Source organism: Myotis davidii, unplaced genomic scaffold, assembly GCF_000327345.1.
Source record: "Myotis davidii unplaced genomic scaffold, ASM32734v1 scaffold166, whole genome shotgun sequence".
In the NCBI taxonomy this organism is placed as follows: Eukaryota; Metazoa; Chordata; class Mammalia; order Chiroptera; family Vespertilionidae; genus Myotis; species Myotis davidii.
Window position 1 is genome coordinate 225,811 of NW_006297385.1, and position 16,787 is coordinate 242,597.

At 45.4% G+C, this 16,787-nt stretch overlaps 1 protein-coding gene across 4 annotated transcripts in view; it reads left to right on the top strand.

Annotated features, from left to right (window-relative positions):
• Window positions 1-16,787, top strand: part of SIPA1L3 (signal-induced proliferation-associated 1 like 3) — a 120,841-nt gene that overhangs the window by 41,822 nt on the left and 62,232 nt on the right. For 3 of the 4 annotated variants that reach the window (XM_006773128.2, XM_006773127.2, XM_015570069.1), the window contains exons 9-10: window positions 11,832-12,083; window positions 13,116-13,253. The exons of the other annotated variant lie outside the window; for it this stretch is intronic. In XM_006773128.2, coding sequence (XP_006773191.1) covers window positions 11,832-12,083; window positions 13,116-13,253 — 390 coding nt within the window. The remainder of the gene's footprint in view (window positions 1-11,831; window positions 12,084-13,115; window positions 13,254-16,787) is intronic. 4 annotated transcript variants of the gene reach the window in all.

The following is a 16,787-nucleotide window of genomic DNA, read 5'->3' on the forward strand; positions in this document are numbered from 1 at the left end:
CAATTGCCAGCCAGGCCGAGTGACCCCACCGATGCACAAATTCATGCACCAGGCCTCTAGTAATTAAATAGGCAGGTAATCTAGGATCAGGCAGCAATGAGATCTAAGGAGAGGATTAAAGTGTGGTAAATACAGGGTCTGTAGCATGGCAAAGAGCTGCGGACAGAGTGGTCATGGAAGGCTCCTGGGAAGAGGTAGCCATCTGGTTTTCTGGGCCAGACAGGGAGTGGCCAGGGACTCTGAAGTACAAGTGTATTGGGCATGTTCCTACAGCACAGGGAGGCTGGTATGGCTGGAACAGAGTAAGCAGGGGTGAGAGGTGGGAGAAAGGGACAGAGAGGGACTGAGGGGGGCAATGGCAAATTGAGGGGGGCTTTCTGGACACAATGAGGAGCTTGATATTATTCAGTAGGAAGCCAGTGCAAGTTTGTTTTTCTGTTGGTTGTTTGTTTAAATATATTTTATTGATTTTTTTACAGAAAGGAAGGGAGAGGGATAGAGAGTTAGAAACATCGATGAGAGAAGCATCGATCAGCTGCCTCCTGCACACCCCCTACTGAGGATGTGCCTGCAACCCAGGTACATGCCCTTGACCAGAATCGAACCTGGGACCCTTCAGTCCCCAGGCCGATGCTCTATCCAGTGAGCCAAACCAGCTAGGCCACAAGTTTTGTTTCTTTTCATTTTGTTTGTGTGTTTTTTAATAGAACGTTTCAAACATATTAAAAGTATACTGAACCTGTTGTTTCAACATTTATCAACATTTAGCTGGTTTTTTGTTTTTTTAAGGTACGTTTTTTGTTGTTGTTCTTTAAATATATTGTATTGATTTTTTACAGAGAGGAAGAGGAGGGATAGAGAGTTAGAAACATTGATGAGAGAGAAACATCGATCCGCTGCCTCCTGCACACACCCTACTAGGGATGTGCCTGCAACCAAGGTACATGCCCTTGACTGGAATCGAACCTAGGACCCTTCAGTCTGCAGTCCGGCACTCTATCCACTGAGCCAAACCAGCTACGACTAGTTTTTTGTTTTTAAATCTCCACCTTCCCCACCTTGAACTATTTGAAACAATTCAAATTCTGGGATTGTATCTCTACCCCATCAGGATCTTTAAAAAATTACTAGTACACTTACAAATTTTAACAATAAGTGAATATCAATAACTTTTGTCATATCAGAGATAATTTTAAACAACAGTTGTTTTGTTAATGAGGCTCCTCCTACTGCATTTGGTTGATGTATCTTTTCATGCTCTTTTAATCTGTAAGTTCTCCCTTTATTTTTTTTTTCTTACAACTTATTTGGGAACGAAACCAGGCCACTGTTCCAGGAGTTTCCCACTTCATAAACTTAGCTGCTTGCATCCCCTGTTTCTTTAGCACGTGTTTTTCCTGTAAACTGGAGTTCTGTATTGACCAGATTGTGGTTAAATTTCTTTTGGTAACAACACTTACCAGTGTGTGTCCATCAGGAGGCACCATGTATCTGGCTATCCCTCTGTGTATGATGCTAAGAGCCATCAAAGGGTCACATGTGGCACCCTCACCTGTCATCATACATTTCCCCTCAGCTTTCAGCAGCCATTGCGATTATTACCTAGATTTCATTATAGTTGTGACTGGAGGCCCAATGCACAAAATTCGTGCAAGAGTAGGCCTTCCGCCGAAACCAGTTTGGCTCAGTGGATAAATAGAGCGTCGGCCTGCGGACTGAAAGGTCCCAGGTTCGATTCCGGTCAAGGGCATGTACCTGGGTTGCGGGCACATCCCCTGTAGGAGATGTGCAGGAGGCGGCTGATCGATGTTTCTCTCTCATCGATGTTTCTAGCTCTCTATCTCTCTCCCTTCCTCTCTGTAAAAAAATCAATAAGATATATTTTTTTAAAAAAAAGAGTAGGCCTTCCTTCCAGCTGCCAGCACCGGCTTCCCTCCAACCACCAGCAGGCACCCAGGACTCAAGCTTCCTCTGGCCGCCGGCAGGCACCCAGACCCTGCTTTCCTCATAGCCCAGCTGTGACATCCGGTCTAATTAGCATATTATGCTTTTATTATTATAGATATGCTCAATGCTGCCATTTTTCTTCATTTATTGGCTGTAATTCTTCTAAAAAAAAACTTGCCTTCAGTAACTATATGGTTACTCTGAGGTATAATTTACACAGGGAAGACAGGATAAATTCAATTTTTGGATTGATGAGTTGGTACTCTAGCCACCTCCAGAAATGACCAGAGACAGAGAGGGAAAATCACTACATTCCAAGCTGCACAGAGGGCAGTCCAGGAGTTGGCCCTGATAGAGCTAACATATGGGTCAGGAGACAGACAGTAAACAACTAAGCAAATAAGACGATTTCATACAGCAAAAAGGGGAGGCAGCCGAGTGTAGTGGGAAGGTGGGCTCTGCAGTGAGATTGCCTAGGTTTGAATCCCAGCTCCTTTTATTAACTATAGCCCTTCACAAGTGGCCTCACCCTCTGTACCTCAGTTTCTTCATTTGTAAAATGAGGACGATAATAGATCCTTTCCTCAAAGGGTTGTTGCAGTGTTGGAGGAGGTAAGACTGGTAAACCATGTGAAATAGTACTTGGCCCGTAGGAGGCACTCTAGAGACGCTAGCTGTGAGATACTGAGTGTGAGGAAATAAAGGGCATGACCTGACCTTGGAGAAGATGGTCGAGAAAGTGAGAAGGAGCCAGAAGAAGGCCTTGCAGGGAGGGAGCATCCATCACAAAGGTGAGAACAAAGGTCCTCGGCTTGTTGACAGATTAGTAGGAGGTTACTGTGACTGCTTTAAGAAAGTAAAGGTGGAGGGTGGGAGGAACACCTGAAAGGATTAGAGAAATTCCCAAAGTTCAGAAGAGCCTGAACCAGTTCCTCTTACCAACAGTTAAAAGTGATTAACACATCCTGGTCAGATAGCTCATTGGTTAGAGCATTTTTCTGATGCACCAAGATTGCAAGTTCAGTCCCTAGTCAGGACACATACTAGCAGCAACCAGTGAATGCATAAATAGGTATAACAACAAATCGATATTCTCTCTCTATCTCTCCCTCTATCTCTCTTTCTCAAAATCAATACATTAAAAAGAAGAAGTAGTAGGGCAGAGTGGCTAGAGCAGAGTAATCCAAGAGGAAGGCATGAGATGAGGTGACATGGAGTGCTTATACACATGAACTCCCGAGACTGGTGTGATCCCCACTTAACAGATAAGAAAGTAAGGCCCAGAGTGGAACAGTTAAGTCACTTGGTGCAAGGTGATACAGCTAATAAGTGACAGAGCAAACTCAATCCAGGTTGCCCATTCCCATATGCTCTGCTGTCTCTAAAAGATGTTGAAAACTCACCATAGCTGGTTTGGCTCAGTGAATAGAGCATCAGCCTGTGGACTGAAGGGTCCCAGGTTCGATTCCAGTCAAGGGCATATGCCAGGTTGCGGGCTCGATCCCCAGTGGGGGACATACAGGAGGCAGCTGATCGATGATTCTCTCTCATCATTGATGTTTCTATTTCTCCCTCCCTCTCCCTTCCTCTCTGAAATAAAAAACAATATATTATTTTTAAAAGAGAGGTGTTGAAAACTCCCTACATGCAAGTCCTGGTTATTCCATCCCCCTCTTCCTGAGTCCTGCTTGCTCTGAACTCAGTGGAGGGCAGTTCTGGGCAAGTCTAAGCCCTGCAACCACGGGTTTGGCCATCCACGTGCACACCCTGGTCCCTCAGCCTCCGGACTCCTGACAAGCCTCAGATATCCCTTCTCCCAGTCCTTTTCTGGGGCCTCCTCCATCTTTGCAGAGCCAAAGCCAGCCACACCCACTCTGAGCTCTGCAGAGGCAAGTCAAGCCAAGGTAACCCCACAGGCTGGCTCCCTCTCTCCTCTCCCTACATACATGCTCATCCCTACATGTATGCACGCAGCAAGCCAGCCCACCTGTCGGATGACTCTACAAAACTCAGGGAGTGTGAGAGGATCTGAAGGTGCCCTACACCTGCAGCAGGGCCCAGCTGAAGTGAAGGTAAAAGTCTGCAGTCTTACTTCTCTAGTTTTGGTGACAGACCAGGGAGGGTGTGACCAGACAGACGAGTTCTGCTCCCTGCCCAATTTAGGAAAAAAACTGTCATCCTGGTCCCTTTACAAAGTGGCTACGAAACAGGATCTCTTATTCACAGGGATGGGTGTGGGTTGGGACTTGTGTGAGTTTTGTGGTAACTAAAATGCAAGAGTGTCTGACTGGCCTTCTTTGAAGACCTGATAGCCCAGCTCTGGGGTCCCTTCAGCCTCCTGATGCAGCCCTGGCCTCCTGGCTCCAATGTCACGATGAGCTGAGTGGAAATTCTCAGGGATGGACGAAGATGCTCTCCTTGCCACTAGCCAGGCTCTGGAGGGCACATATCCAGACCCCATGCTCTTGGGACACGGGGTAGAGTACAGGGGGACATCCTTACACCCGTAGGCAACAAGGCTGGGGTTCTCAAGTGAGCCCTGCACTGCTAAGCCACAGCTGGGCTGAACCAGGTAGCCAGGAGAACATGCCAGAGCCCCTGATAAAATATGTCATTTTGACCTTGAGTGCTTGCTCAGGCTCAGGAGGGATGTTTTCACCTTGTTGTCTCTGTTGCTTTGCTGCCTGACGGGGAAAGTGATCTGTGAAGCTTTTGTCCTCTTTAGTTGGACTTCAGACCGCAGATGGGTTGGGGAGTTGGAAAGTCCTCCCTCAGAAGGGAAATTGAATCTGCACAAGTGAGATAAGAAAGGAGTCCCCATGGCCCTCAAAAATCAGGCTGTCAGGAATCAAGGCCAAGGAGGCAGTGAGGAAAAGTGGTCTGCAAGCCCAGGGGCATCCTCCCTCAGACATCTCCCGTGAGTAGCCAAGAGGTTGGAAAGGAATATTTAGTGCAGTGTTGTTGGTCGAGCAAAAGATTAAAAAGCAACCTAAGTATCCAACCATAGGCTCTGGCTGATTAAATCCCAGGTCCTCACATGATGGAATAGTAACTGGTTATTTAAAGTGAGGTGAGCCCTGACTGGTGTGGCTAAGTTAGTTAGGTGTCATCCCATGCACCAAAAGGTCATCAGTTTGATTCCGGTCAGGGCACATGCCTAGGTTGTAGGTTCATCTCCAGTCAGGGTGCCTACAGGAGGCAGCCAGTCAATATTTCTCTTTCATATCAGTGATTCTCTCTTCCTCCCTCTCCCTTCCCCTCTCTCTAAAAGTCAATAAAAACATTTAGTGGAAGGGAGGGAGGGAGGCAGGGAGGGAGGGAGGGAGGAAGATGAATCTGTTAGTTAATGCCAAGAGGGCAGGGTGCAGGGGAGGGGGCAGGATGGTATCTGAGGTTAAGTGTGCTGTTCTTTTTATGTCCATCTATATTACTAAAAGGGTAATATGCTAATAAGACCGGGTCGGCCAGCCATCTTCTGGACACCTGACTTCCTTCCGGACAAAGCCATAGTGGTGGGGGCCGAGGCAGAGGCCATTAGGGACAATCAGGCCAGCAGGGGAGGGCAGTTGGGGGCAACCAGGCTGGCAGGGGAGGGCAGTTGGGGATGAGATCAAGCTGGCAAGGGAGGGCAGTTAGGGGTGATCAGGCAGGCAGAGGCAATTGGGGGCAAGATCAGGCTGGCAGGGGAAACCAGTTGGGGGCAAGATCAGGCCGGCAGGGGAGGGCAGTTAGAGGCAATCAGGCAGGCAGGCAGAGGCAGTTAGGGGCAATCAGGCAGGCAGGTGAGCAGTCAGGAGCCAGCGTGAAATTTCAACAGCTTAACCAACTATAATTCAACAAAGAAATATCTGCTCAACACAGACACATGCCTGAGAGACCCACACATTGAAACATCTAAAAGTGGGCAACTGGGATTAAACGGGGAGTCAAGAAGAGAGGAAAGCACAGACAGCCCACAGACACAGCCCTGCAGCTGAGAGCTTGTGGCTTGGCTGGGAGAAGGGAGAAACCGGCAGTAGCAGGCGCTTCTTTCAGCCAGGAGGAACAGAGAGCTGCAGTGGGGAGAGTGGGACAAGGGGCAGCCCAGCAAGACGAGCAGTGAGGGAGTGCACAGTGTCTGAGTCATCAGACACCTGACAGAATGGGGTTCTGCCATACAGCTCTCCACTGTCTGCCGGCAGTGGTATTTCAGGCAAAGCAACGGAACCACAGAGCCCTGCTGCCACTTGGACTCCCATAACTCACCTCCCTTTGCCCTTGGAGTCAGTCCAAGAGCTATTGCAATAGAACTGGTTTCCCTATGTGAGTGGTCCCAGGAAGAGTGCTTGCGGCAGAACCCCACAGAGGTCAGAGGCCACCATTACTGTGAAGGCAAAACAAACCCCACCCCCAAGCAGTAAGGCTGTACTGTGTTATGGAAGCTATAGAGGTTCAAGACTGGGAGATCACATAGCTAAAAAATATTGTGATTCAGCGCCATCTACTAGAAAATAGTAGAAAGACCTCTCCATAGAAAGCTGCATGCCTAGACAAAGGAGAAGAGCAAACATCATGAATAACCATGGTAATGAGGATGATCAGAAAGAAAATGGAAAAATCCCCAGAAAGCAAGCTGGAACACATGGAAATATGTTATATAAATGACAGAGATATTAAGATTGCAGATCTGAAAATACTCAAGGAGATGTGAGAAAATACTGACAGGCAAATAAGTGCACTAAGAAAATAAATTAATGGACAAAGCAAGTACTTTACCAAAAAGATTGAAACTTTTAAAAAGAACCAATCAGAAATCCTGGAAATGAAGCATGCAATTAAAGAGATTAAGAGTGAACTGTGCCAAACTGGTTTGGCTCAGTGGATGGAGCGTTGGCCTGTGGACTGAAAAGTCCCGGGTTCGATTCCAGTCAAGGGGCATGTGCCTTGGTTGTGGGCACATCCCCAGAAGGAGGTGTGCAGGAGGCAGCTGGTCGATGTTTCTCTCTCATCGATGTTTCTAATTCTCTATCCCTCTCCCTTCCTCTCTGTAAAAAATCAATAAAATATATTTTAAAAAAGAAAAGAAAGGCTAACTGTTGGTAACATCTTTAAAAAAAAAAGTAAACTACTGAGCATAGAAAACAGAACCAACCAGATGGAGGAAAGAATTAGTGATTTCGAAGATATGAATCAAGAAATGATGCACAGGGAAGAAGAGAAAGACCTGAGCATAAAGAAAGATGAAAAAGCTCTATGAGAACAATCAGAAAAGCAATATTAGAATTATAGGCATTGCGGGGGAGGAAGAGAGGAAGCATAGAATGGAGAATCTATTAAAACAAATAGTGGATGAGAACTATGGAAAGAATTAGATGCTCAAATCCAAGAAGCAAACAGAACACCTAGTTACCTCAATCCAAAAAGGCCCTCTCCAAGGCACTTAGTATTGAAGCTGTCAAAAATTAATGACAGTCTAGCCAGCATGGCTCAGTGGTTGAGCACAATTCCCGGTCAGGGCACATGCCAGGGTTGTGGGCTCGATCCCCAGTGTGGAGCATGAAGGATGCAGCCAATCAATAATTCTCTCTTGTCATTGATGTTTCTATCTCTCCCTCTCCATTCCTCTCTGAAATCAATAAAAATATATATTTTTTTTAAATAAATGACAAAGAAAAAATTCTCCAAACAGTCAGGGAAAAGAAGGAAGTGACCTACAAAGGAAAACCCATCAGAATTTCATCCAACTTCTCAGCAGAAACTCTACAAGCCAGAAGAGATTGAAACCAAATATTCAGACTCTGAAAAAGAGAAATTCCCAGCCATGAATAATATATCCAGCAAAATTATCCTTTAAATATGAAGGAGAAATAAAAACATTCCCAGACATACAGAAATTAAGGGGTTTTATTACCAGAGAACCTAATTACAAGAAATACTCAAGGGAGTTATTCTACCTGAAACAAATAACATAAGATCACAACACTATGAGTAAGATCACCAAAAAACTTACTGCATAAACATGGATAATTTGTGACAATTAAAAAAAAAAACATAAAAGAGGAGGGGGTAAAGGTCTGTACTGGCAAAGGAGGATGAAGATCAGATTGCACTCAAAAGAAAAAAAAAATTGTATATATGCAAGTTTATTTTGTATAAACCTAATGGTAGCCACACACAAAAAAAATCCCCAAACCAGGACACATAGCTTTAAAAAAAAGAGGAAACAAAGGAAAGAAGAATGGAATACCACTAAGCAAACATAACAGACAGAAACACAAAGGAAAGGAAGCAATTGAGGCACAAAACAACCAGAAAACAAAAGATAAAATGGCTATAGGAAATCATCATACATCAGTAATTACCCTAAATGTAAGTGGCCTGAATTCACCAATAAAGAGGCACAAAGTAGCAGAGTAGATACAAAACAAAACAAAACCATATGCTGCCCACATCCAAGCTGCAAAGACAAATGTAGGTTTAAACTAAAAGGGCAGGAAATGATTTTCCAAGCAAATAGCATCCACAGAAAAGCAGGTATAGCCATACTTATACCTGGCAAAATAGTTTTCAGGATAACAAGAGACAAAGATGGAACTTTATAATGATAAAGGGGACATTATATCAAGAAAACATAATACTTCTATTAAGAATATGCACCCAACAAGGGAGCAGCAAAATATATAAAACATCTACTCATAGAACTAAAGGGAGAAACAGATCAAAACACAATCATAGTTGGGGGCCTTAATACTCCATTGACAGCTCTAGACAGATCAACCAAACAGAAAATCAATGAAGAAATATCATCCTTAAACACTAGACCAAATGGACATAATTTGACATTTACAGAACCTTTTATCCCAAAACATCAGATTATACATTCTTCTCGAGTGCACATAGAACATTGTCAAGGGTAGACCATATATTGGGTTACAAAACTAGCATCAACAAATTCAAGAAGGTTAAAATTATACCAAGCGTACTTTCTGATCACAGTGCCCTGAAGTTAGAAATCAATTGCAAAAAGGAAGTAAGGAAACCCACAAATACATGGAATTAAACAACATGCTACTAAAAAAATGAATGACTAGTCAAACAGCAATGTGGTGATTGCCAGAGAAAAAGGGGTGGAGAGAGAAAGTGGTCCTAATATAAGGTGACACAAGAAGATTTGACTGGATGGTGGGCACACCGTGCAATATACAGCTCTCCCTCCACCCCTTTTCCTCTGGCAATCACCACATTGCTGTTTGTGTCCAGGAGTTTCAGTTTTATATCCCACATATGAGTGAAATAACTTAGTTCTTAGCTTTTACTGACTGACTTATTTCACTTGGCATAATGTTCTCAAGTGCCATCCATATTGTTGCAGATGGCACTATTTTGTCATTTCTTATGGCTGAGTACCATTATATATATGTACCATATCTTCTTTATTGAGCCCTCTATCGCAGGACACTTTGGCTGTTTCCATGCCTTGGCCACCATGAATAATGCTGCAATGAGCATAGGGGTGCATATATCTTTGCAGATACATGATTTTGAGTTTTTTGGGTATATACCAAGGAGAGGGATTGCTGGGTCATATGGAGTTTACTGTTTGTTATTTTAATCCTCACCTAAGGATATGTTTTTATTGATTTCAGGGAGAGAGAGAAACATCAGTCAGTTGCCTCCCATTCGTGTCCAACTAGGGATGGAACCCACAACCTAGGTATGTTCCCTGATCAGAAATCAGACCTGCAACCCTTCAGTACATGGGACAACACTCTAACCAACTGAACTACACCAGCCAGAGCTCAACTATGTTTAAATGTAGTTTCATTTCTTACTGCCTGTGTGACCTTCTCTGCTTCAGTATACGTCTCTCTAAGGCAGCGGTTCTCAACCTGTGGGTCGCAGCCCCTTTCAGGGTCGAATGACCCTTTCACAGGGGTCGCCTAAGACCATTGGAAAACACATATATAATTACATATTGTTTTTGTGATTAATCACTATGCTTTAATTATGTTCAATTTGTAACAATGAAATTGGGGGTCACCACAACATGAGGAACTGTATTAAAGAGTCGCGGCATTAGGAAGGTTGAGAACCACTGCTCTAAAGTGTGATGGGCTGATCAAGATTACCAGCAACAGAATCAACTCAAGCATGATAACGCAGAGAGGGGCTGTGCTGGCTTATGTGCTTGACAAGACTGGGAGACAGAGCAAGATTTAAGCAAGGCTCTATGCCAAGACTCAGACACCCTCATCAGGAATCTATCACCTGCCTCCTTTTCTGCATTAATGTCATTCTCAAGCCATCTCCTACTTCATAGGGACAAAGATGGCCCACTCCGCCTCACAGCTCCAGCTATTGGTCTCCCCAGCTCAGCAGCCACAGTGAAATAGAACTTTCCTCCAGTAGTTTCAGAAACAGTTCCAGAATTGATGCCCACTGTGTCTAATTGACCCCACTTTAGGGCACGTGGCATTGGCACATGGCAGTCATATGCCAGTCATGTCCAGAAGGAGAGGAGTTTCTGAATGGCCAGGCCTAGGTCATATTTTCTTACCTGGAGCCAAGCAGTGGGGTCAAGCCCTACCCAGAGCCCACAGACCTGTACTCAGGAGCCAGGGATGTGGAAGCTGGGTAGGCAACAGCAGGTGTGCACTGCCTGGGGCCGTGATGCTGCCCTCCTCTATTTCTACCCAGCCTACCATGTCTACGAGCTTTATTAGACATTTGTGTTCTTGTCATCCCACACCTGATACCATTCTTCTCTGGATTGCTGATACCATTCCTCTCAGACTGTCAGAACAAGCTGCCAAATGTCAGGTGACCTTCATGCTGCTGAGGGGCAATGTGTCTGCCAGGTGCCAGAGCACACCCTCGGGTCACCTTTGGAGAACTCCTTAGTAGCCATGTCCTGGGCTCCCAGCCAACAAGTCCACCAGATCTTTTGTCTGGTGGCCCTGAAAGTTCCCTGGGCTCCAAAGGACTCAGGAGAGTCACAGAGGACTGGCTCAATGGGGGCATGAGAGCTTCCAAGCCAAGTCATCTGAACTGAGCTCCCACAGCTCCTTCCTCCAGCTCAGAGCCCTCCTTCCTGCTCTACAGCCTCAGTGGAGAATGTCAACCTAGTCCAAGACCCTCCAACCCAGCCCAAGGCTCTCCCCGATCACAGGCCGTTAGTTCTGCATTTATTTCAAGGTTCTGGATTTTGTGGCTTTTTTTTTTTAAGTAGGTCACCTACTCCTCTTCCAGCTGTCATTAAAATTCTTGGGAACAAAGCAGATACTATCCTTTGATCCTAAGGATATCTCCTTTTTTTTTTTTTAATCCTCATGGAGGATATTTTTCCATTGATATTTTTTTTCTTTTTTAGAGAGAGGGAGAGATAGAAACACATCAATTGGTTGCCTCTTGCACACACCTTGACCAGGGCCCAGGCCCGGGCCCGGGGAGGAGCTTTCAACCTAGGTACATGCCCTTGATGGAAATCAAACCTGGGACCCTTTGGTCCATAGTCCAACACTCTATCCACTAAGCCAAACCGGAGGACTGGCTCAATGGGGGCATGAGAGCTTCCAAGCCAAGTACTCTGAACTGAGCTCCCACAGCTCAATTCTGCCTTTCTGGCCCCAGTACTGCTAAGGGGGGCTGAGCCAGTCCATGGAGAACACTGGCTGATTTGAGGCCTGTGTCAGGGAGAAGGGTGAGGAAGGAGAAAAGGGGCATGGAGATGAAGTCAAGCAGCCAGTCAGACAGACCCCTGTGTTGGGCCCTGTCGTCTACTCAGCCTCTAAAATAGGCCACTATGGTTTAAATTGTGCCAGGGAAGCCTACCCAATGTTACCAGGCAGCGGGCATGTGTGCAGGTGGTCCAGAGCCTTTCTGAGTAACAAAGTTTCTCTTCCTAGGGGATGGCCAGAGACCTACGACATGAATACCTCAGAGCCCAAGCCTGAGCAGGACAGCATGCCCTCCGGGGGCCGGCCCCCCTACCGCAGCAATGCTCCCTGGCAGTGGAGTGGGCCCGCCTCCCACAACTCTCTACCAGCCTCCAAGTGGGCCACTCCTGCTACCCCCAGCCACCCTCAGTCCCTGAGCCGGCCCCCGAAGCAGACCCCCATGGTCCCCTTTCGGGAGTCCCAGCCCCTGCACAACAAGAGGTAAGGACCCCCAAGGGCATCAACTCCTGTCCCCATCTCCCTCCTGTCCTTTTCTCTCTCCTTCCTTTTCTTTCCAGTCCCTTCTCCGTCTTTCTCCTTTCCTTCTTGTCCTTTGCCTTCCCCCCTCCTCCCTCCATTCATTCATGCCTTCCTCCCTCCCTCTGTCCCTGCCTCCCTTTCCTTCAACTTATAATCTGAGCCCGTTGTGTGAGGGCCTAGGGCTAATAATAGCTCAGTGTCTGAGGTGGAAATTCACCATACTATGTATGGTTAAAACTATGTTTTTTAAAAGGTCAAGGGACTGATAAGCACAGAGTATGGCGAACCTATGACACATGTGTCAGAGGTGACACGTGAACTCATTTTTTTGGTTGATTTTTCTTTGTTAAATGGCATTTAAATATATAAAATAAATATCAAAAATAAGTCTTTGTTTTACTATGGTTTCAAATATCAAAAAATTTCTATATGCAACACGGCACCAGAGTTAAGTTAGGGTTTTTCAAAATGCTGACACGCCAAGCTCAAAAGATTCGCCATCACTGGTATAGGATGTGACAACTTCCTGGGGGAGGCAGGGAAGTGAGAAGGGGAGCAGCCCACATGTGTATAGGTATTGCCACCATTCTAGTTCAAAGAGTTTATTGTGATAGCATATACCTTACAGATAAATTCTTTTGAATATATTATATATTAAAAGATAAAGGAAGTTTTTCAAGAAATGGAGGGATCTAAGCTGCAGAGAAGCATGTTGTCCCAGGAGTGGGCTAGAACAGTCCTATCAGGCCCATGTCAGGGCCACAGTGGCTGAGGGCGTGGGAGGCCAAAGCCGGAGAGTGGGAGGGGAGGGCAGGGGTATCCCCAGCTTCCTGCTGCCCTTTGCTCAGCAGCCCTTTCCACCCCCAGGGGATGATAGCAGATAAAGCAGATAAGATGTGGTTGGGCCTGAGTGAAAGGTCTGTCTGTCCCTCCTCTGTGAGGGCAAGGGTATCTTCCTCTCTCACCTACCTTCTTCCCTCCTGTCTGTTCCAGGCCTGTTAGCTTCCCAGAAACCCCTTACACAGCATCACCAGCAGGGGTCGACAAAGCCCCTCCCTACCGACAACCTTCTGGGAGCTTCTCCACCCCAGGCTCGGCCACCTATGCAAGATACAAGCCATCCCCAGAAAGGTCAGAATCTCCACTCTTTTCAAATTAAGGAATCTGGTGAACCTGGGGATCCTTCTTTCCCAGGAAATGCACATACCCTGTAAGTCCAAGGCCATTTTATGGGGTTTCTGGCACCCTGCAGGTCATCAGAGGGTTGGCTGTGCCTGAGCAGGACTCGCGTTGGCTTATCTTGCAGCAGAATATTGGTTGCCACTTTCTTGATACCTGTATCACTTGTTTGAGCAAAACCATTCGCCTTCCAGCATGGCCATATATTTACCTCTCCAGCCCCACTCCCAAGACCAGGCCACCTGCATTACCCAGTTTTCATAGCCCCTCAGGCTTCAGTCCTGTCCCCTTGGATCCTTCCCCTGACTGAGGGATCATCCCAACTCCTCCATGGCTCCTGTGCCCCCAGGATAAACCCAGCTACCTTCAGCCCCAGTGCCCTGTGCACTTCCTCCTCTGGGGGCCCAGGAACTCTCACCATTCTCTTGTCACAGACCTGAGCCATAGGCCTCATTCTGGATGTCTCCCTTTGTCCTTACCTTTACTGTGGTCTTCAGCCTTCTGAGCATATCTGCCCCTACCCCCTCCTCCTTCCCCACTGCCCCACCCTGCATACCACCCTGAGCCCCCAGCTCTACTCCCACTTCCTCTGGTTCATCCCCCACTCAGTAGCCAGGGGAAATCTTTCTATATCTGGCTACATATGTCCCCTGCTCCCAGGTGTCTTAGATCCCTAGGACACAGCCTCAGTGCCTCCCTGTGGCCCCCATGACCCTACCTGTCTCTCCAGCCTTCTGCAGTGCCTCATGTCATCGTCACTGGTCACTTCCAGTTTCTTAGGTAGGCTGTTTGCATTTCAGTTCTCATGTTCTTACCTCTGCTTGGTTAATTCCTCATACTCTTTACCCTCACATCTCACCCCTTTCCTGCCCACCTGAGCACTGGTGCTCCTCCTCCAGGAAGTCTTTCCTGAACCTCCCCTAGCACTAGGGGCTACCACTCTGCCCCTCAGTTCCCTGACCTTGAGCATTCTCCATTCTATTAGCCCAGTTGAGTGAGAGAGAGAGAGAGCATATTCATGCTTTTTAAGAGCTAAGACCTTCCCAGTTTATCTGTATGATTATCATGCAGCACAGATATGGCACATGGTAAGATTCTTGGTATGTTTGATGAAAGGAAGGAATGAGTTAGTGATTGTCTTTATATAAGACCACCTACCATAAGACCAAGGATCAGTCCACTAAGCCAGTGGGTCTCCATCTTTAGTGTGCCTCAGAATCACCCAGAAGGAGGGCTTGTTAAAATACAAGTTACTGGGCCTCTCCCTCTAGTTTCCAACTTGGTGGGTCTGGAGTAGAATGTGCCATACCAATGCTGCTGGTCCAGGAAACACACTTTGAGAGCTGCTGAACTAAACCATTGTTTGTTTGTAAGCCTCTGCTATAAAATTGGGGAAAACATACTCTTTCATCTTCTAGTAGTTACCATTCAACTTTCATTCAGCAAAGGGTCCCAAGAGCTTTCTGTGTGCCAAGTGCAGGGAGAACTATTTGAAATACTTACCAGAGGCTCTTGTTTCAGTACTGCTGACTGTGATGGAGAGAGGGTCTTAGAACCAATGTGCACTCTAATGCACACTCAAATAGACTCAAGGGGAGTACAGCCCAGCCCCAAAGTTCTAGGCTGTCTGTCTGGAGGAAGTGACATTTGAATGGGGCTTTGAAAGATTAGTAAGAGTTTGCCACAGAAAGGAGGGAGTAAGCAGAATGGTATGGAACACAGGAGGCATGGTGAGGAGTCGTGCGTGGGGGTGATGCTACTGATGACTCCAGAGAGCTTGTTGTTTTTTCAAAGGCTCAGTGTCCCCACTTCATTATTATTATTTTTAAACTTTTTATTGGAATTGTTATTCACTTAGCCTAGCCTCCCCCAGTGTTAACATCCTGCTAACTAGGATATAATATTAAACCAAGACATTGGTACAATCCCTAGAGGTTCTTCAGAATTTACGCCCTCAGCATGCATGAAAACAAGTTTTTATTTCTCTGGGATAAATGCCCAAGAATACAGTTGCTTGCCAATATAAGGAAGCAACCTAAATGTCAGTCGACAGATGAATGAGTAAAGGAAATGTGGCATATATACACAATGGAATATTATTCAGCAATGAAAAAGGCTATTTGGCCATTTGCAACAGCATGAATGAGCCTGGAGGGCATTATGCTAAATGAATTAAATCAGACATATGCTGTATGGTATCACTTCTATGCAGAATCTTAAAAAGATTCGAACTCAAAAACAAAATAGAATGGTGGTTGCCTAAAGGTAGGGGGAATGGGGAGATTTTGCTCAAAGGGTACAGAGTTTCAGTCATGAGATTAATAGGTTCTGAGATGGACAGTATGGTGGCTGTAGTTAACCAGTTAACTGCCACGCATCCAAAACGGAAGGTCCTCCACTTTCGTCTATAGATGCTTATAGGAGGCAAATGGTTAATAACTTTGTATTATACACTTGAAATATGCTGAGAGAATAGACCTTAAGCATTCTCACCCAAAAAAAAGGTAACTACATGAGATGACAAATGTGTTAATTAACTTGATTATGGGAATCATTTCACAATTCATACATATATCAACTCATAATGTACACTTTAAATATATTACAGTTTTGTTAGTCATACTTCAAAGCTGGGGAGAGATGTTTCTGAGAGTGCTCCTTGCTCAGCAAATTGAGAACAGCATTAATTCAGTGAATGGGTGAACTGACTATTCTGTATTGCACGTAGAGAAGTGTTTAGAACAAAATACAATTGCTTTATTGTGTAGTATGTCCATTTTTAGTTTTAAAAGGAACTGCCAAACTATTTTCCAGAGTGGCTGTACTATTTTACATCCCCCCTGGCAGGGTATGAGTGCTCCAGTTTCTCCTCCTCCTCAACACCATTTGGTGTCATCACTGTTTTTTTGTTTTAACCATTCTAATAGGTGTGTAATGATATCTCACTGTGGTCTTAATTTGCATTTCTCTAATGGCTAATGATGTTGAACACACTTTCATTGCTTATTTGCCAATTATATCTCTTCAGTGAAATGTCTTTTGCCCATTTTCTAATTGGATTTGATGCTTTTTCAATGTGGGAGAATTCTTTCTACAATCTAGATACAAGTCCTTTGTCAGATATGTGATTTGCAAATATTTCCTCCCAGTCTCTTTTTTTTTAATTAAATCTTTATTATTCAGATTATTACAGTTGTTCCTCTTTTTTCCCCCTCATAGTTCCCCTCCACCCGGTTCCCACTCCACCCTCTGCCCTTATCCACCCAATGTCCTTATCTATAGGTGTACGATTTTTGTCCAGTTTTCAATGTGAGAATTCTTTCTACAATCTAGATACAAGTCCTTTGTCAGATATGTGATTTGCAAATATTTCCTCCCAGTCTCTTTTTTTTTAATTAAATCTTTATTATTCAGATTATTACAGTTGTTCCTCTTTTTTCCCCCTCTCTCCCCTCCACCCCGTTCCTACCCCGCCCTCTGCCCTTA